General features: G+C 42.9%; 1 protein-coding gene across 4 annotated transcripts; it reads right to left on the bottom strand.

The window, feature by feature from the left end:
• Positions 1-1,073: 1,073 nt before the first annotated feature.
• On the bottom strand, positions 1,074-18,477 carry TMEM218 (transmembrane protein 218). Of its 4 annotated transcripts, none has more exons than XM_053366737.1 (5): positions 18,229-18,477; positions 16,370-16,442; positions 14,019-14,129; positions 11,645-11,747; positions 1,074-1,344 (listed from the first exon to the last, which is right to left on the bottom strand). In XM_053366737.1, exons 3-5 carry the CDS (start codon positions 14,126-14,128, stop codon positions 1,192-1,194), a joined length of 366 nt encoding a protein of 121 aa, XP_053222712.1. In that variant the 5' UTR covers position 14,129; positions 16,370-16,442; positions 18,229-18,477; the 3' UTR covers positions 1,074-1,191. The 4 variants fall into 4 exon arrangements, with proteins under 4 accessions (XP_053222712.1, XP_053222713.1, XP_053222710.1 ...); XM_053366738.1 differs by lacking the exon at positions 18,229-18,477 and adding an exon at positions 17,528-17,631; XM_053366735.1 differs by lacking the exon at positions 18,229-18,477 and adding an exon at positions 17,363-17,625.
• Positions 18,478-21,353: the final 2,876 nt, after the last annotated feature.

Raw genomic sequence — 21,353 nt, forward strand, 5'->3', positions numbered from 1 at the left:
TGTCAGTATTCTACATATCTGGGCAGGCTTGCCTGAACAAAAATGCATTAAGCGGGCACCAAAAAGAGTACAGTGACAGTACTTGCCTGATGTCAATAGGCAGGGAGTTCCACAGGGGCTGGCACACTAAAAGATCAATTTCATACAAATGCAAACCAAATATTATGTGGTACCTCTAACACAGCCAGTTCCACAGAGCGAAGTTGTCATGAGGGTATATGTTAATATCAGAACCAGAGCTTTTTTCTGGGGGGACACATACCCCTAAACATTTTTGTGAATCTTTGTACTTTTGTCAATTTACTGTATTTATTTTTCCCAATTTGAACTATAAAGTGAGTCAAAATGAGAGTACCCCTACACATTTTTTTAGGGGGAAAAAGCACTGGTCAGAACCAACCATCTATTTGGCAAAGGAGATCTTTGCAAACCGCATGGCATCCAAGGATATCTAGATCAGAGAACCACCACTTAAGAACAGAGAGAATTTATACACAAAATATGATTTGGCACCCTAAGCAGTCCTGGGCATGGATTCTAATTGTAATCCCCATCATGTGTGGGATTTTTAAAAGATGCAAGTAATAAAGAGTAATATAATTATGTGACCCATGAAATCAATTTGAAACTCTGGACTTTGTGTGAGCATAAACAAGATCTCCAACTCATCCATTCAGACATTACGTTTTCCCCTTTCTGTGTGTGCAGGCAGATGTGAAATGACTCCCAGCTCAGGTTGTGTTTTTTTTAAATGCACCATGAGGTTCAGACCCAAGAGAGGCATTAAATCATATATGGGCTTCTCTGTACTTTTTTTTTTAAGGGGTGGACAACAATAATTTGGTGACTAAGAAAAATGATCTGTTTCCTTTTTGTTCTCCTGGAACAACTCAGCCCAGCCACTTCTCAGAGGGACTCATTAGCATCTCTCACCTGTGTCAGGAAGGAGGGGGCAGACAATAAATAAGCCCTTGGGGATCCATTAAATTAAAACCACTAAATACAGAAGTTACCACAAAGAAATACACAGGCATAGTTTCTTTGACTACAGCATAGAGGGAAACAGAAACTGGTTAAAAGTCAAATCGGAATTTTATTGTGAAAAAATGTCTCTTTATTTAATAAGTTGTCCTAGCTAAAGAGCAGCTACTAATACTATAGTTGACATGGACCAGAATCAATACAGCCAACCTATACTCCTTTGCAAACAGAAGGGGTTCTCAAGGGCTTGGCATACACTGGTTGCAGTACATAGTGAACCAAAACCATGAAGAGGCACCCAATGAAGACCACGCAGAGAAGGGACAGCAGGACGAAGCGGCCGATAAAGAAGGTGTCGACAATCTGAGAAGAAAATGCACAAGTGACAGCTGAGCATATCAATGGCAGCAGACTTTCTTGTTTTTCTTCTCCTTTGAATAATAATAATAATAATAATAATAATAATAATAATTTATTTATACCCCACCCATCTAGCTGGGTTTCCCACTCTGAGCAGCTCCCAACAGAATATTAAAAATAGAATCAAATATTAAAAACTTCCCTAAACAGGGCTGTCTTCAGATGTCTTCTAAAAGTCAGACAGTTGTTTATTTCCAACTCTATAATTCTAAGATAATATGGCTGGCTGGAGATCAGATCAAGGCCAGACAGGCTGAAGTTGTTGGTGTATGAAGGCAGTGAAGGATTGCATTAAAGGCACACAAGGCCCAATTTGAAAAATGCTGCATAGATGTGCAATTAGATGGTTCTATTTCATCATCATCATCATCATCATCATCATCATCATCATTTATTTATTTATACCCCACCCATCTGGCTGGGTTTCCCCAGCCACTCTAGACAGCTCCCAACAGAATATTAAAAACAAGATAAAACATCAAGCATTAAAAACTTCCCTAAACAGGGCTGCCTTCAGATGTCTTCTAAAACTCAGATAGTTGTTTATTTTCTTGACATCTGATGGGAGGGTGTTCCACAGGGCGGGCGCCACTACCGAGAAGGCCCTCTTAAATAAATAAAAGGTGTGCTCACAGATTAATAAAAGCAAGACGAATCTCCTGCGCTCAGGGTTACCATGTAAAAAGACACGACACAAAAGGAAAGTGTATTTGGAGCAGGGAAAGCAAACTCGGGAAATAATTATTTGTTACAAAGCTTTTACACTAAGCAACTGGAATGGAAAACAGTTCAACGAGAGGAGCCAAGCATTGAGCGTCTCTCAGCAGCGCCAATGAAGTGTCCCTGCACACTTCTTTCCCTGCCTGCCACACAGCCACTGCCAGATGGAATGGCTGCTGCATCTCATCTCTCACTCCCTCTGCCTGGGTGAGCAAACACCACGGAAAGACTTGAACATCAAACTTTTTGTGCGCCAAGCTCACTGACAGAGTCTCTCCACTAGGAGGCCTTATTGTGAGAGGCGAGGCAGGAAACCGAGGAAAGGGTTTCTTCATTGGTGATGGAGTGTTTCTGCTCATGGAACTCTCTCCCTAAGAAGGCTTGCTTGGCTCCTAATCTGGTATCTTTTCAGGCCCATGCAAAGACCCATCTTTTAAAGTCCTACACTAGTGGACAAAATTGTGGAAACCTTTCGGGGAAAGTGTATTTCTGAGGTTTGATGACTGGCTCTATAATACTCATGCTCATTGGCTACATTCAAATGAAGGAAAATATCAACCTAAGCAAGCTGTGCTTCCTTTTTCTGGTAATTTGGCTATAACTTTTGATAGAATATAGATAATTGAACAAACTTTGTTGTATTACATTCTTCATTAAATTATCTTTCCAGTGATATATAATTTTATGGTATTACTCCAAAACAAACTGGTGTTATAAGCCATCAAACCTCAGAAACACACTTTTCCCAAAAGGTTTCCACAATTTTGGCCATCATTGTATGTATATTTTAAGTACTGCTCAGTTGTTGGCTGTTTTACAGTCAATTTGAATTTTCCTGTCTTGCATTGATTTCATTGTTGATTGTATTTCATTATGAGCTATCCTGAGAGCCATATGCTAAAACTGCAACAACCAAAAGCCAAATATTGCAATGTCTCGCCAACTTCAAGAAGGAGACGATAGGTGAAATTCAACGTCTCAGGATAAAAAAATCAAGAAAGAGTTAAAGAGAGACTACAGCAACAAAAAGAATCAACAGCATATACTGTAGCTTTGGCCTCCGGTCAGAGGACTTATCCCACCAAATTCAACAAATTGTATTTCGTATCAAATATATTCTCACGCAAGAGTGACTTCAATTCTTGTTTACAGTAAAAAAAAAAGCTGCTGGAATGAATAAATGCACAAATTAAAAGTCTCTGAGTTTTCCTTCCATGCTCATTAAGGCTTGAATTATTTGCAAGAAGCCATGGGTCCGGCTGGCTTGTGCTCTGCCTGCCCCACGGTTGCCCCCCTGCCCTTGCAGTGGAAACTGAACTCCGGTAAGTTAAAGCGGACAGTTTGCCCTACAAACATAAGTGGAGATGCATGCTAGGACAAGAGAGGAGGAGTGAGGTTAAAGCTGCCATACAAGGACCCCTGAACAGCCTGGGAAAAAAATATAATAGAAAGAAGAGTTTGGTAGTGAGGCACCCCACCCCATCGGTAAGAGACGGGTTCCCACACCCTCTTCCCAGCTCCTGGGACTGCTCTACACTCTGCTTACAGCAAAGGTGAGTTTCATGAAACAGCATTAACACAAGTTTGACCTCGGCTCCGCTACAGAACAAGTCTCCTGTGGGTGACATGTTTGCTCGCTCAACACACTGCACTTTTTAATTAGCCAATTAGCAGGCTTTGGGTGCCGAAAGCTCAGGGCATGTATTATTGATACCATATTGTGCTGGGCTGCTGCCGAGGTGAGTCCTAGAGATCCTCGGAATGGACTCTTTTGCGGTGCAGGAGTGTCTCTCAGAGAGAGACTGCACTGCTAAGTCCAGCTTCCACAGTTTCTCCTGATCCTGCTGTGATTCTATAGAGGAAAAGAACAATATGGAGGGTAGAGAGTGGTAGCTGAAATATGGCCAGGACTGAAAATTCAGATATACAGGGACAGATTTGCTTTGACACCAGGCTTAACCTAGTAATGGGTTCCAAAACAGAAGGAATACCGTACTGGCCTGAATACAAGCCACACATTTTTTTCCAAACTCTGACCATGAAAAGTTGAAGTGTGGCTTAAATTTGCAACCTTACAAAAATGGGCTTTTACGATATCGCTGCTGAAACAGACATACGGTAAAATGGAACGGGTGTGAGTGCCTGCGGAATTTTAAGGGAGCAGCTTATATTCAGGTGCGGCTTATATTCAGGCCAATACGGTACTACTTTGCAAGACTCTACACTCAGAGCAGCCGACTGGCCCTTGCTGACACCTGCTAGGTATAAATATTTCCATGAAACAGGGCATTAGCTGCTCTGCTTCTTAGGCCATGCAGCCTTCTTTGCTGGATCCACTGCTCTTTCTTCATTGCTTCTCCTTGCCTTTTTGCACCACCTCCATCACCAAGGCCAGAACATACTTGTGATATCACTTGTTGCCAGCTCCATATGTACAGCAGACTCCTGTTCATTTCCAACATAGACTTGTAACTCTACTGCTGCAGCCCCCATTGGCTCCTAGAGGTCTCAAACCCATAGCACCTTTCCCAGCTCTTAAGAAGCTAGGATGTCTCATATTGAACCAGCCTCCAACAGGCACTTCTTGGTGCCTTACTCAGCTCCTATGCCACCAGCAGTCTGGTCCTTCAGGTCACAAGGCAGATCTGCCTTTGTGGATCAAGGGTGCCCTGAGCATCTTGTAGCCACACAAGAACTTGGTGCAGTTTTGCCATTATTATTACTGCAAGAAGCAAAGTTACAGGGAACCAGGCAGAGGGCCTTCTCAGCAGTGGCGCCCTCCCTTGAGATGTCAAGGAGATAAAGAACTACACAACTTTTAGAAGACATCTGAAGGCAGCCCTGTATTGGGAGGTTTTTAACGTTTGGTGTTTTTATTATGTTTTTAGATATGCTGTGAGCCGCCCAGAGTGGCTGGGGGAACCCAGCCAGATGGGCGAGGTATAAAATCATCATCATCATCATCAGTGTTAAGCAAAAGTGCATGTACAGGACTGCAAACTAGCATAGGTAGTGGCTTGCTGGTTCAGACCAAGAGACACCGAGGTCAGCATTCTTTGCAAGAATTCCAAGCAACCAAGTGGACCTACTAGGCATTGTTCAGTGGTCCAAAAAGTGGGCACTGGTCTACCTTCTGCCTACCCTTGAGTGAGAAAATAGCAATTCTACTATCCCTAGTTGCTCTCTGGAATGGAGTGGGGTGGAGGGAAAACTTTGCTGTGTGTATATGAGGAAGCTGGGCAACACTCATTCTGTCTTCCTTTCTTTTGCAAATATCACGCGGCATGCATCCAAGGGCACATCAGGGGGTGGGGGAGCACAATCAAGGCAAAGTCTGGATTTGTCACATTTAGTACCTAGCATAAATCTCCTTGCAGCTAAGGAGATGGGAGAAGTTGTATTCTGTCCTTGTCCTAGAAGCACAGACACTACTTAACAGGTGTCCATGACACTCTTGCTGTGGCAGAGTGGCACATTACATTACATGCTCTGCATGCAGAAAGCCCCAAGTTGAATCTCAGGCATCTCCAGGTAGGACCATCTGGAACCCTGGGGAGCCACTGCCAGTCCATGTTGACAGTAACTCGCTTGAAGGACCAGTGGTCTGACTCAGTACAGGGCAAATCCCTATTTTCCCATGTAATCACATTCTGGGCAGCACTCCAAATTGCAGTGACCCAGTTGGCAAGGGAAGATGCAATTCCACCCCCAACAGATGCTTTGGGGTCCGAGAAATGATGCTTTAATTCTCTGTAACGAGGGCGCATGTGCTATAAACTGAAACTGCAGACAATAAAGTTCTTCAGAAGAAGAAAGATACAGCTGTCCTAAGTAAGTCTAGGTGATTTCCCCTGCTGTTGGAGTGTGGCGGCAGCAGGGCCTTGTAGAGGAATGCAGTCAGGAAGGAGCCTTTGCGCCAGAGAGCTCAAAACATTCCCAGTGTCTCTAGGAGATGAAGACAGGAGAAGGACTATGTAATGAATGTGGAGTTTAAATAATTAGGACCAGGAAACCTTTGGGAAGAGGGAGAATTTCCTCCGAAGCTGATCCATGAGGGAGCCAAACTGCTGGTAATGGAAATTCAGACTGGGGGTGGGGGGAGGTTGTTAATCTTGCAGCAGGGGAAAGCCTTGAGAAGGAACATTTGATTATCGGTGAAATCTGCTGGAGGCAGCAGCTGTGCTAGTCAAAGTGGGGGTTTGGGGGGAAAGCGGGTAGGATTACAGTTGCCTCTGGAGAAAGGGCACCCGGAGGTGGGATAAGCACTCTAATAGCAGCCAAGTGTCAGCACCAAGATAATTAAAAAAGAGCTTCCAGGATCAAAGATGATGTGATCATCACAATTAAAACCCGCATCTTCATTGCCAGCCATTTATACAGCGGTCTTCTTAACAGACTGTCAGTCTGTTAAATCAAAAGATTTAACTCTGAAGCAACAAAAAACTCCACCGTGAATAACTGTTCTCTTTCTCTTTTTAAATTTAGGGCAATGTAGAGAAATGGGTTGAGGGTTCAAGGCTTCTGAAAAAGAGGACATGGAGAAGAATCTAGTAACTCTTTGGATCAAATAGTTTGGCCTTCTGCTTGTAGCATGTAGCAGCACAGATTTATGCATCTCACTGCAGCATTTATCGTTCCACCTTCCAGGCTACAAATCCTTGCAAAGTGACTTACAAGTAACAAAGATTTATACCCTGCTTTTCCCTTTCAATAGAGGTGCTTGAAGGGCTTTCCAAAAATGCAAACACAGGGACAAATTTAACAACAATCCATCATTAAAACACAATTGCCAGGCTGAAATTAACATCAAAGACCTAGCAGACAAAGAGCCAGAACTAACCATCAATACATTAAAATTAAGCAACAACAGAAATCAAAAGTGTCTTGTTGTTACAGGTGGAACAAAAATAGAAGGGGAAAGTAACTTCTTGGGCAGGGGATCACCCCAAGTAAGCTCCACTGGATGCTGGAGACTGTTGGAGGCAAACAGGTAGGACCCAGTAATATCAGAGCACGATAATCAGGCAGAAGAGGTAGGAATACAAGGAATGTGGCATTGGTGACCATGGGGTCACAGTGGAAAGCTTTCAACCTATGCAGGTTTCTTAGTCAGAACATAGGTATTAAGCCAATTTCAGTTAAGAGCAAAGGCAACCATTAATGGAAGCTTGCATAAGCTTTGGTAGGTAGAGAAGAAGCAGCACTAATCCACACATACATGCCCCTAGCTATGTTGATGCAGGATGCCTCTGAATATCAGCTGCTGGGAATCACAAGCTGGGAGCGTACTGTTGTGTTTGTGTCTTCCTTGTGGGCTACCCAAAGGCACCTGGCTGGGTGCTGGGCTAGGTGGGTCTTTGGCCTGACCCAGCTGGGCTCTTTTTATCTTGTGGCAAGGACAACTGGCTTAAATGGCTTTTAAGAGAGGATGAAACAAATCTACATAGGACACATCCATTGATTTAGCCACAATGACTAAATGAAACCCCTGTGTTCAGAGGCCATGTGCCACTGATTACCATTTGGGGTGGGGGGAAACAGTTTGGAGGGCTATTGTCTTTATGCTCTGCTTGTGGGCTTTCCAGAGCCACTGTGGGGAACAGGACACTGGATTAGATGGACCTTTGCTCTAATCTTAGGACTTTTCTCTGCAATGAGATGTGGTGGAGCAGGAGTTAAAACAGTTATGCGAGGAGCTGTCAGGAAAACAAGTTGAACACATAGAGGGAAAGCTGGACCGTGTATAAATGATCAAACCCTTGTTTAATAAGCTGGGATATGCATGAACTCCTTGCAGTCGCATGCAGTCCCTTCCGACAAGCAGGGAAACACACCAGGAAGCCATGGTTAACCATAGTTTCCTGTTACATGCAAACCACGAAAATATGGTCACTGGCTTTCAAAGAAGCCAAGCTACAGAGCCATGGTTTAAAGCTGGCCTCTGTACAAACTGGGATTCGTAAGCCAAGGTATAGTTTAACTGTGGCTTCTGGGCTTGTTTCCTGCTACGTGCAAAGTGACGGGCTGAATATTCAGCCCAAGAACTCTCAGACAGATCCCTTCCATTTCTCTCCCATGTGTGCACATACTTGATTTCCTAATTTAGGAACTAAAAACAGCTTTTTTTGTTTTCTCTATTGTTGACTTCCACTAGGAGTTGGAAGTCCTTACTGATCTGCTGCAAGTTACTCAGAGATCTACCAGTTGATCCTGATGCACCTTCTTCCAACTACTGTTGGATATCAGAAAAATGAAAAAGGAGCAGAAAGAGGTACCAGATAGCTTCCACAATATTTTAACAAGCAGTCACAACCAGAGTTTCCTGCTAATATGCAATAAACCTGGTTACAGGCAAGTATGCCCATGTGCTGATGAACGCAAAGCCAGGCATATTCTATGCATCTTCTAGTGAAGCAACCTATTTCTCTTGCAAATGACCCAGAGTGGAAACAGATTCACTTTGCAAACAGACCTCAGTGTAAAAGCATTTCCCCTCAGGCTGCTATAATGCACCTAATAGGGTGACTTGGGTAAATAATGCAAACATTCCATTCAAGGGTCATCTTCCTAGCTCAAACACTTAAAAAAAAAAGATTTTCTCCACTCCAATGTCTGAAGACAAAATTAGCTTCAGTCAGATCCCTCTCGCCCCCAACCAAGATTCAATTGTGGACTGTCTAGACAAAAAACTCACTCCCTACTTTGGAATTAAGAGTCCTCCGACATCAAGTGGATTGCAGAAACTTAAGGTGCTGCCTTACACCAGATCAGACTATTTGCTCTCCTCTGACTGGTACTCTTCAGGATCTTGGGCAGGGTCCGTCTCATCACCTGCTCATCATCTGCACTGTTTTTACCTAGAGATGCCATGGATTGAACCTAGGTCTGGTCCATGAAACCTCCCCCACCAACTGCTCTCTTCCTTTTGTGCTTCACAGCAAGGAAGGAACTCCTTTTCTCCATGGGCAGATGGCAGCATTCCTATGCTGCATGAAGAGAAAGAAATCGCTCTCTTTCCTTGCAAGCAGACTGCTTTGCTTCTATGCTACACACTGAGAAATGGAGTCCCTTTCTTAATGCATAGCAAAGAAATGCACTCCTGGCTCTCTCCCTCATTCCAGCACCTAGGCCTTGCTTTTTGTGGTTCTGCGTGCACTAAAGGTGTGGGATTGTACAAACTCTTGACTCTTGCCCTGTCCAGTTCTGGAAAGAGTCACTGACAGCTTCCCACTGGAGTAATGTAGTTCTTGGCTTGAATAAGGATCCAAAACCCATTTCTGCATGTGCTTTACTACTAAGTTACCATTCCTTCTCTACACTGGAGATGCCAGCAATTGAACCAGGGACCTTCTGCATGCAAAGGACATGCCCTGCACCTGAACTAGAATCCCTCCCACTATCTAGAGATCTTACTCTTTCAACTGGGTAAAAGGAAGCAGAGTGCAGACAGACAAAAGAAAATGTAAGTAACAGTGGCAATGTGGAGGCGAAATGATCTGATGAGTATTGTAAATTAAGCCATTGATTAATCTCAGGCAACAAACCGCAATGCTTTTTATACAGATTGATTTTTCCGTCTGTGTATCACTATATCACACATAAGACCATTGTCTTTTAGAGGTACATTATGAAGCGCACCCACACTGCAATGTTTTCTATGAAACATTAGTTGAATGCATTTTGATTGTCCTTCATTTATCTCCATTACAACTAATGGTAATTATGGCTCTTATATTGGCACTGCAACCTCCCTCAATCTCCAGCTAATGGGAGATTGCAATGGGAAGCCATCTTTCTTGTTTGGGATATGCAAACCCTGAAGAGGCCCGGTTCACATGTCTCTGGCATGTAGGGGCTTAACATAGTGAACTGCTGAATCAAGGGCACTCCTGCACCCATCTCTAAGGAGGCATCCAAGGCCATGACCGCGTGATCCATACGCACCTGACGTACCTTCCTTGTGCCAGCATGTACCAGGGGCACACACAAATTTCCATGTATGGACAAAGCCTGCAAATAAGCCTGGCTGCATGATGGGGGGGCTGGGGGCTGCATGAACCAACATCTGAAATCGTTTTGTTCTTTCCCCTTCCTACCTACCTAATACCATCAATCAAGAGATCAAGGGGCTCTCCAGAAGTCCTCTTCATTGTGCATTCATGATGATTTGTATTAATGTATCAGTATGGTTATATGTCATTTTGTTTCCAATACAGTATTCTCCTGGCCTGGGGAGTCAGGTAACGCCCAGGCGATACAAAGGCCTTCAAAAAGGCCTGTATTTGAAAGCATGGCACTCAAATTGAAACCTTCCTTGTCTTGAAGAGGAAGGCCCCATTTCAGCTAGTGAGAATACTCAAGTTACACACACACACACAGCCACTTTTCAAATGAAAGGGGTTTTGTTTGTTTGTTGGCTTTGGGAATGGGAAGGGTCAAAGGGACAGAGAACCTGCTGCTAAATCAGGCTGTTTGAGAGATGTAATTAAACACTAACCACCACCACCCCACCCTCAATACTTTCTTTTGTTTTTAATGGTTGACAAGAAAACTGTTTTCACAGGCCCCATCTGTATTGTCTTCTATTTCAGTATTTCACTTTTTTTTACAGTGGGTTTATTGTTTGTCGGGTGGAGTTTGTTTATACTAGACTGTAAGCTGCTCTGGGAAGAAAGTTCCTCAAAAAGCAGGGCTATAAATTGAATGAGTGAATGAACGAATCCTGCTGACTTTGCTCAGTCTGGACAATTAGCTACTAGGGCATGCCAGCTGGTTCTCTTCACTTTCAAACTTACTGGCTCCCACCTGACCTCTAAGCTTGTCTTCAGTCCACTGGCGTTCAAGGTACCTAAAGACACATCATCTGAGGCCCTCGGGTCCCTTTTCTGAGGGATGATTCAGAGCGTGATGAGAAGGGAGAGTCTTTTCAGTCGTGGCTCCTCATCTGTGGAATGCTCTCCCCACTGAGTTCCATCTAGCACCTTCCCTTACATCCTTTCAGTACTAGCGAAAGGCTTCCCCTTCCCTGCCCTCCTATGGCTTGTGGGGTGGTGGGGCTGTTTTTGATTATTGGATGAAAACATTTAATGTTTTATATTATCCCTCCCTTGCTATGGTATAATGCATTTATGTTTATGTATTTAAATGTAAGCTGACTGGAGACCTTCTAGGTAGCATGAGATTAATAAGTCAAATAACTAAACAGGTGCCTGCTCTCAGCCTGAACACCTGACTCCCAACTACCAATCGTAGCCTTAGTCATCTTGCAGCCCTTTCGTGGCAGCATGCTGACTTCTCTTCTCCCTTTCCCAACGATGACTCACTCGACCTGGCGGCATTTGCTTTCCCTTGGGAAATGTTCAATTAGCCAACCCCTTGTACTGATGCAAATTCACTGGGACTATACTTGGTGCTAGAACTTGGCCCTCTTGAAATCTGTGTTGGCTTATAAACAGCACGTATTTGAAACCGTTAGTATGAAATGCTAGAGATTTGTGGAGGGCGAGCTTCTCAATAACTTTACCTTAATTTCTGCAGCCGGTGCAGGCAACTCGCTGGCACGAGGGAAAAGCAACAGAACTAATGTGATGATCACAGCAGCTAAGAAAACCACAATGACAGAGAACCTGGAGAGAGAGGAGAAACCACAGGAATCACTGCTAATCCTAGCCACACTTTCTTAGAAGAAGATTTAAATAAACCTGCATAGAGTTGCTCCATGTCACACCCAGGCACACACTCCTTTAAATGCCCCAATAGGGAAGAGCAGAAAGCAACCAGGGTAGGTCCCACCCTTTACCTTCCTGGTCATAGAATCTGCTCATTCCCTTGTCTGCTACCAGCAAGCAAGAACCCAGGAATCTAGATGGTGAAAGTGGTGAGAACAGGTAGAAGGGAGCCATGGCTGCCTTTTCTCCCACTGACTCAGGAAATATAACAGACTATGCCAGGCATCCAGGTGTGAAGACCTGCACAGAATTTGGCTTCCAGTATGCTAGCATCTTCTGCTGTTTGCAAGCACCTCAGCTCCTCCTTGCATCACAGTGGACAATAGAACCTCCCAGAGCAGCCCCAAATGGATGAATCTGTAGCAAAGAGTGGCATTCAATGCACTCATTTCATTAGTGCAAGGATTTATTGTTTGCACAACAGAACTCCACCCCCCTTCCCTCTCCAAATCTGTCTAGAGGATTGAGGGAACCCCAATAACAGATTTTGGGTTGGGGCGGGCGGGAAGTCCCATTCTGCACAAGTGTAAATCTTTGCTAATGGAATGATGCTACATTGGATACAGCCCAAAGTGTTTAATGCCTGTAACTTTAGGGTGCAATTTTCAAGAATCAATGCAATGATGCCAGTGAAAAGTGCACTATGAATTTACCAGGACTGGATTCTACCTCACTACACTACAGGAAGGATCCTCGGAAGGATATGGCCAGTTCTGGAAAAAGTGTATTCTGCAACCCACATCCTTTTGATGCCAGCTTCCTTTCCTTTTTTATTTAATAGATAGAAAAAGGCTGTGCAATAACTGCCAATATACACCATGTCTTCAGAAGCTAAAAGATGCACTTATTAGATTAAGTAGAGGATATGTGGCTGCCAATTTTCCTTTGACATTGTTTATTACTTATAGACTTTGCCAAATAAGAGCAATACCAAAAAAATTGACAATAATGTCCACTGCAAAGATAAAATCATAAAATGTTGTCTACATTTTTTTAAAAGGGGGGTGGCAGAGACATAAGGTGACAATCATATGGCTTCTGTGAGGGGGGCCATAGGATACAAGATGGTTCTCTCCCTGATATTGGGTCTTCCCAGCTGCTGAAGAAATAGACACCCTAGCCATACCAAAATTTGGGTACCTAGCCAATAGGTGGAGATGAATTAGACAAGCAAAGACTCACTAATTTATCAAATTGTAAGTAAGAAAAGAAAGCAAAATACACAAGCAAAATGATCAGGTAACCCTTCCTCATTAAAAATGCTATGAATATTTGATTTTACAAATGAAACTTTATGCAGTAATAAGGAAGATATTAAATATCCCAAGTCTTCCCTGAGAATAATTGGATAGAACACGGAGAAGTCTTTCATTTTGTTTTGGTGGTGGCAGGGGATTTAATGAGTCTATTATACTTTTCAAATAATTTTACAATCCACATTTTGAATACTTAGGGTTTTGTTTTTTAAAGGCTGCTCTCCAATTAAATAAATCTTGGCTGGTTAATTATACAAGTTTCAGCGGATTAATTGATTAAATAAAACTTGCAACTTCAGAAAAACAAGAGTTCTGAAGGAAAAAAGGATGCTCCTGTTTTACATGATATCATAGCAGGCATCACCCTAGAAAAGGCATTCACTCCTCTGCCAGAAAGATAAGGAAAGTTTCTTCTAAGCTGGTACTTGCTATCTGCAGTTTCCATTAGCACCTGTATTTTTAAAAGATTAGTGGTGACGAATTGGTGCACCTTTTCAGTTGATCAATTTTTATTTTTAAAAACATTGCCTAAACATTGCTGCCCCGGGTTTTTTTATTTATAAAACCCCATTAATCCGCAGTATTCTCCTCCCCTCTAAACATAGTTGCTTCACTTTAAAAAAAACACATGGAGAAAAATAATAATTCAGAATAGATCAGTAGCAGGCTGGTTAGCACCGCTGATATCTTTTCTGTCCCCTCCAAAAATCAATCAAGGGTCTCTTGTGACAAAGCACTAAAAATCACCACACCTTGAGCTCCCTGGAGTGAAAGGTGGGGAAGTAACATGTAATTAATTAAATGATGGAACCCAACCTTCTTCTGAGGAGGAATGGCTGAAATATTTGCCTGAAATCCATGTGGTTAGCAGTTTCCTCTCCAATTACTTTCCCAGCAGGAGACGGCACCTTACCTAGCGAGTCCAGAAGCTCTGGATAACAACACGCAGAGCAGCAAGGTCAGTACCCAGAGCAGCGCTAAGATAAATACTCCTGGCCCAACTCCAAGAATTGTGCCAGGCATCCTGCAAAGAAAGAAGCACTGCTGAACTTTTTGTTAGCATAGCACCACCTTTCCCATTCATTCCTGGGGGTTTGGTATCTGTGGAAGCTGTGCATTTCAGCACCTCTTACAGGGTGGATTTCATTTAAAGCAAATCGATTTAAATCACTAGTCAGACTTGATTTAAATCACTAGTCAGTAAGACTTGATTTAAATCTTTTTTTTTTTACAGAAAGACTCGTTCTTGCTGGTATTATCTTAATATTTACAGCCATATGAAGGTTTCATTTTTGGAATAATAAATTTTCAGAGTAGTTGTTACAGTTATATAAAAAATTATTGATTTGGTTATACTATTAGAAATACATAGATAATTATGAAATTATTGCTTATATTTGGAAAACTTTTCTGCTGTACTTTATTGGAAGGAGAAAAATAATCATTTACTTAATAACAATTTACTTAACTAAAACAATAACATTATAGCATATGTATCCATGTTTGCTAACTGATGTGGTTAAATGATTTTAAAAAACAACAACAGATTAAGTTTTAGCACACATAAAAAACTTAAAACAAATCCTTATTTCCTGATGAATAGCCTTAGGACTATAATGTAACTTAAATAGAAAACTATCTTTAGAAAGATTTTTCCTCCAAAAGCATTTTATTTTAAAAATCCGATTTAAATTAAAAAAAACCATTTTTTTAATTATTTTTTTAAATCATTGATTTTTATCCACCCTGACCTCTTAAGATATTGCAACCCAATATTGCTTGATGGCTCTTGAGATCAGGGGGTAAATATTCATATAAATTTTCATACCATTGAGTGGCTTTTTGAATCAAGATGGCAGAGAGAACCTCTAAGAACTGATTCTTTGGTTTCTTAGAATTCTTGAACAACACCGAGTACAAGGTTGCTAATTTACAATATTTAGAAGCCATCTTTTAAGGGGGAATAACATTGCAAGGCAGTTCCCAAAATAGATTTTAAATACACGTTATGAATCGAAATAAAAAAAGTACAAAAATTATCTTAAGAACAATCAGTGTCCCCTGAAAAAAAATGTAAGGATGGTGTATCATTACAATTACCGTATTTTTCGCCCTATAGGACGCACTTTTTCCCCTCCAAAAATGAAGGGGAAATGTGTGTGCGTCCTATGGGGTGAATGCAGGCTTCAGGAAGCTATCCGCAAGCCTTGGGAGCCCGCGGGAGTTCCCACCGGGCTCCCTAGGCTTGCGGATAGCAGCCTGCATCCCGAAACCCGGGGCGCGCAGCGTCAGTCTCCCACGGCTTGCGGAGAGCTGCCTGCATCCCGAAAATGTTTTTTTCTTTATTCCCACCCCCCAAAAAAAACTAGGTGCGCCCTATGGGCCGAAAAATACGGTACATGCAACAAGATAATACTACCAATGTATCAATGCAGTGTGTCCAAGTGCTGTACATTTTGAATTTCTTTGAATTGTATGATTTTTGAATATATTATATGTAAAATTCTCTTTTAAAAACAACATGAACCATAAGTAACCATAAAAACAGTATCACCCAGCATAATGTAATTTAAAACCAATTAAGGAAAGCCATGAACATGCCATTCAGATACCAGTACGGCCATTCAATTACAGTGGTACCTCGGGTTAAGTACTTAATTCGTTCCGGAGGTCCGTTCTTAACCTGAAACTGTTCTTAACCTGAAGCACCACTTTAGCTAATGGGGCCTTTCACTGCCACCACGCGATTTCTGTTCTCATCCTGAAGCAAAGGTCTTAACACGAGGTACTATTTCTGGGTTAGCGGAGTCTGTAACCTGAAGCGTCTGTAACCTGAAGCGTCTGTAACCCGAGGTACCACTGTACTGGTAAAAAGATCAACAGGAACCCAGGGCTTGTTTAGGAAAAAAAGCAAACTGAAAGAAACAAGTCTTTACTGCCCATCTGGAAGCTTGTAAAAATGTCTAGCAGAAGGGACAAAATTTTAAAAGGAGGAACATATGGCAACCCTAGGCATGGGTTTAAAAAATGATCAAAAATAATGGATATTGAACCAAAAATGTAGGTCACTGGCCACAGTCAAACATGATTGCTGCTCCCTAAAATGTGAAACTCCCTTAAGAGAACTCATGGATGAAAACATCGCATTGTCTTTATGCCCAACTTGTGGTTGGCCCCCGTATGAAACAGGATCCTGGATGAGATGAAGGCCTGATCTTAGGTTCTCAGTTCCCAACTTGCAAAATAGAAATATTACAGACTTACTTCACAGTAAGTGAACGCTGCTTTTTTCTCCTTCTGGTGGGGCCTCTTGCGCCTTTCAAAGCAGCATCACAAACTAGGAGCAGAAATGCAACAGATTAAGCTTTCTCCCTTTTGCTGCGTTATGTTTCCATCCCACCTGATCACTAGAAGAACTTGTAACCAAGAGCATGAACTTTCCCTTTTCCTTTTATATCACATCTGTGATGGCCTAGGATTCGGACTCGGAGGCTGAACTTGAGGAATCCCAGCCTGCACAGGAGTCCCCGCCTCCAGAACCAGCTGAGCCGGGGCTGGGGCTTGAGCCTGAAGGGTCCTCACCTGTGCTGGACCCTCAGGTGCAGGCATCAGCTGAGTCTGCTCTGGCTCCTGAGATGATGGAGGACCCATTGCCTGCAGGTGCTCCACTCTCAGCCCTGTCAGAGGAAGCTGAGGTTGCCTCTGGATCCGGTAACCCTCCAGCCTCTCCTGAGCTACAGAGGCTCAGGACAGAGAGGCGGAGGGAACTAAGTTCCCGCAGGAGGAAGGAGTGCTCAACTCCAGGCCAGGAGAGGCGAGTCACCTGTGGACCGGGGCCGCCCTATGCCTCGGGGCAGATAAAAACCAGCCAGCCCCAGTCCCAGGAGCAACATTGTTCGTAGCCTGTTCCTGCCTGCACCCTGTCCTGCTCTTCTGTTGGAGCTCCTGACCTCACCTGACTCCCTGCCTTGGACCCAGCTTCAGCTTTGACAGACAGCCTCCATACCACACCCTCAACCTTGGACTGGACTCGGACCTCGCCGCACGGTTAACCCTCGGGACCAGCACAACATCTGAGCCTGAGGGCAGGGACTGTCTTGATCCATAAGCTATTCTGGGGGCTTCCAGGGAAGTGGAAGTACAGGGTAAAAGATAAATAAAGTACCCCCCCCCCCAAAGGATCTCCAAGCTCAGGGCAGAACACAATAGTTCACATACCCTCATTTGAGTTATATTTTTATTTATTCCATTCATTACCGCCTTTTATCAGAAGATCCCAGGTCGGTGTACAACATTAAGAACACGCTTTGGCTTATGAACGTCATCCATTCCAGAAGACTGTCCAATTTCCGAAACGTTCGAAAACTGAAAACGCAATACGGAAGCCTCAAAATGGAAAAATTAATACGAAAAACTCAATACGGAAGCCGCCTCGGGAGTTTGACTTCTGAGGTGCGTTCGAAAACGGAAGCAGTTACTTCCGGGTTTTCGGTGTTCCGAGTTCCGAAACGTTCATCAACAGAGATTCCACTGTAATAATAATAAAAAAGCATAAAAATACGATGGAACAGTTATGAATAAAATAATCATTTTAGCAGATAATAAAATAATAAATGATAAAATAAACAATAATAAAATAATCAGTTAGCAGTTAATAAAATAAATGATAAAATAAATAACAATTAATAAAACAATCATTTTAGCAGTTAATAAATAATGATAAAATAAATAATTATAAAATAACAATTAATAAAACAATCATTTTAGCAGTTAAATAAATGATGAAATAACTAATAATAAAACAATAATCACTTTAGCAGTTAATAAAATAATAACAAAAAATAATCATTTTAGCAGTTAATAAAATAAATAATACTGAAAATAAATAATAAAAAATAACAGTTAATAAAATAATCATATTACCATCCCCCCCCAGCTTTAACAGGCCTCACAACAACCCTGCAAAGTAGGTCAGGCCAAGAATTGATGGGGTGGGAGGAGAGAGAGGGAGGAGAGAGTAAAATAAATGCCTATTAAGCGCTTCTATGCTTTTAACAGTTGTGTGAAAGAGGAAAGTTGGGGGGGGGGCGTGTTAGATGCAGGGAGAGGCCATAAAGCTTCACCTGTTGAATTTCTGCCTGGCACAACAAGGTGAGCCCAACCTCGCAGGGCTGTTGTGTGAGAGGAAGTGCGAGATTGAAGACCTTTGGAAACCAAAGCTTTGCCGCTGTAACAGACCCAGGGGTCTCCCCCTCACAGAGCGGAGCCCAAAGCGGCGGCTGCCCCGCGCCCTACCTGCGGGCAAGTCCCGCACAGGCGGTGAAGGCCCCTCCGTGGAAGTTTTCAGTCCTCGCCTCAACCACCTTAACCAATCCCAGAGAAGATTGTAGTCCACCCCGCGCGGCGGGAGCCAATGACCACTTTCGTTTCATCCCTCTTTCCAGGCCGGGTTGGAGGTTACCATGGGCAACCCGAAGCCTTCTGCCAGAGGGCGCCGCGGCTTTTCGGGAACGCGCCGGCTGATTGGCTCAGGGGACGACAGGGAGCGCGCTCTGCACCAATCGGCTTCTCGCCTTCTGCCCGCAGGCCTCACCCATCGGAACGAGAGCCGTCGCTCCTGCCGGGAGTCGCGCAGAATCAGGCTGCCGCTCCGATTAGCGGGGCTGCTCGCTCTGTCCAAGGAACAATGCAATGCATGTTAATTGCATTTAAATAGATGCCGGGTTTTTTTCAAAACTGTCAAATTAGCTAGCGCTGCGGATGAGCTGAAAATAAGGATAACGAGAAGCCCTTCCGCAAGAAAGTGGCAAAGTTATTCCGAATTTGTGACCCATTTTTACTGTATAAACTCAATGAGGGTTTAACTCTGGCTTTCCCCATGGTGCCCAAGATCACTGACAATAAAATGTGTATCTGAAGAAGTGTGCATGCACACGAAAGCTCATACCAAGAACTAACTTAGTTGGTCTTTAAGGTGCTACTGGAAGGAAAAATTTTTGTTTTTAATAAAATGTGTGAGAGCTTGTCTACTTTTAAAATTTTCACTTTTGATCTTTTTCTCCTACTTCTTTATTTTCTCTTTGTTCTTTTTTCTTATATCTTCTCTTCCATTATCTTTCATTTCTCCTCTTTATTGTGAATAGTATTTTATAGAGATAAATAACTGTAAATATGAAAAGAGACAAAATATTTTCTAATTATTTTCTTGGTTATATGTATTTTCTCTTTCTTGTGTGTTTTCTTTTTTTGTATATTTGTTTTCCCCCCCTAATTTGTACTTAATGAAATAAAATAAAATAAATGTGACACTGAAATAGGGGGTTATCATTCTTATTATTTTTTCTATTTTAATGTTCCTATTGTACCAAAGGGCACAGCACAGATCCACAAATATGAAAAGTGAAAAGCATTGAAGCAACTTTGGGTGCCCCCCTCCCAATCTATTAATTCATTTTTTGGGGCAAAGGTGGTGAGTGGTACAGAGATGAAGTAGTGGTGTGTTTCTGCATTTTCTACCTCTGCTAAAACCTTTTTTTTTTACAGAGGAAAACATTCCTATGCTTGTCATGCTTGTGGTATTTTGAACATTAAGAGAAGATCCAAAATAGAAACACTTGTAATATCAACTTGCGACTAATTTACCATCTGTCCTTTTCCTCCCCCCCCCCTTTTTTCCCCTTTTCCCAGATTTGCTAAGGGACTGCAGTATCTGGATTTCTGTTTTGTTTAAAAGTCCAGCAGCGTCAGTAAGAAACGAAGATACTGTCTGTGTGAGCTCAGTCTTGCTTTTGCCTCATGTTGACATATCCCCCAGCAGACAGCTTTAAAAGGGCATTAGACACATTCGTAATGTAGGGCTGGAGGGTGGGGGCGCAAGAGGGCCATTGGGCCCAGCGTGGGTGGGTGTGCAGAATTTTAGACAATTGCTGATTTGTTGGCATTTAATAAGTTTCTCAGCTTATTTATAGGCACAGGAGACCCAAATGTGACATGAGCTCTCAGCTTCGTGCTGCAAATTTAAGCAAATAAAGAGGATACGATTTGGTAAAAGTCATAGCTTTTTTTTTTGTTAGCTGATACAGATTTGGTCATATTAAACCAGGGGTAAGCAACCTAAAGCCCATGGGCTGGATGCGGCCCAAACGCCTTCTCAATCTGGCCCACGGACGGTCTGGGAATCAGCATGTTTTTACAGGAGTAGAATGTGTCCTTTTATTTAAAATGCATCTCTGGATTATTTGTGGGGCATAGGAATTCGTTCATTTTTTTCTTCAAAATATAGTCCGGCCCACCACACGGTCTGAGGGACGGTGGACCGGCCCACGGCTGAAAAAGGTTGCTGACCCCTGTATTAAAGGGTTTTCAAAATGTTTATGATATACAGTCATAGCTCATGTTACGTTCTTTCAGATTACGTCCTGTGGCGACCCAGAAGTACTGGAAAGGGTTACTTCCGGGTTTCGCCGCTCGCACATGCGCAGAAGCGCTAAATTGTGCTTCGCACATGCTCACGAGCGCCAAATCGTGCCGTGCACCTGCGCAGATACGGCACTTCAGGTTGCGCTCTTTTCATGTTGCGAACCTGACTCCGGAACTTATCCCGTTCGCAACCAGAGGTACCACTGTACAGTCATACCTTGGGTTACAGACGCTTTGGGTTGCGTGATTTCGGGTTGCATACCGTGCTGAACCCGGAAGTACCGGAATGGGTTAGTTCCGGGTTTTGGTGCTTGCACATGAACAGAAGCGCTAAATTGTGCTATGCGCAGAAGCACTGAATCGCGACTCGCGCATGTGCAGACGTGGCGCTGCAGGTTGCGAACACTGCAGGTTGTGAACGTGCTTCCTGCACGGATCATGTTCGCAACCCGAGCGTCCACTGTATACAAATATATCAACCCTGATGGCAGAAGATTAGACACAAAATTTAGTGTGTCATCTTTTTAAAAAAATGTTATTATAGCTAGGGGTCTCATAAGCTGGAAGGGGCCCTGGGTCTCTATGAACTACTAAGAGGGCCTGCATTCATATAAGATAAGACTAATAATAATAATAATAATAATAATAATAATAATAATTACTATTACAGTTTGTATACAACAGCAAGAAGGCTATTTATCCTCATGCTTTACTTGTGGACTTCCTGAAGGCATCTGGCTGGTCACTGTGGAAGCTGGAAGGGATATCTATGCTCAACAGAAATCCATGGATATGAAGAGATTCAATAGATGCCCTCAGTGCAAAGAGG

Source organism: Podarcis raffonei, chromosome 15 (assembly GCF_027172205.1).
Source record: "Podarcis raffonei isolate rPodRaf1 chromosome 15, rPodRaf1.pri, whole genome shotgun sequence".
NCBI classification, from domain to species: Eukaryota; Metazoa; Chordata; class Lepidosauria; order Squamata; family Lacertidae; genus Podarcis; species Podarcis raffonei.

Coding starts and splice junctions, on each gene's coding strand:
- TMEM218 (XM_053366737.1), bottom strand. CDS start 14,128: ATGCCTGGCACAATTCTTGGAGTTGGGCCAGGAGTATTTATCTTAGCG. Junction 11,748..14,018: donor AGAGCTTCTGGACTCGCTAG/GTAAGGTGCCGT, acceptor CTCTCTCTCCAG/GTTCTCTGTCATTGTGGTTT. Junction 1,345..11,644: donor CACCGGCTGCAGAAATTAAG/GTAAAGTTATTG, acceptor TTTTCTTCTCAG/ATTGTCGACACCTTCTTTAT.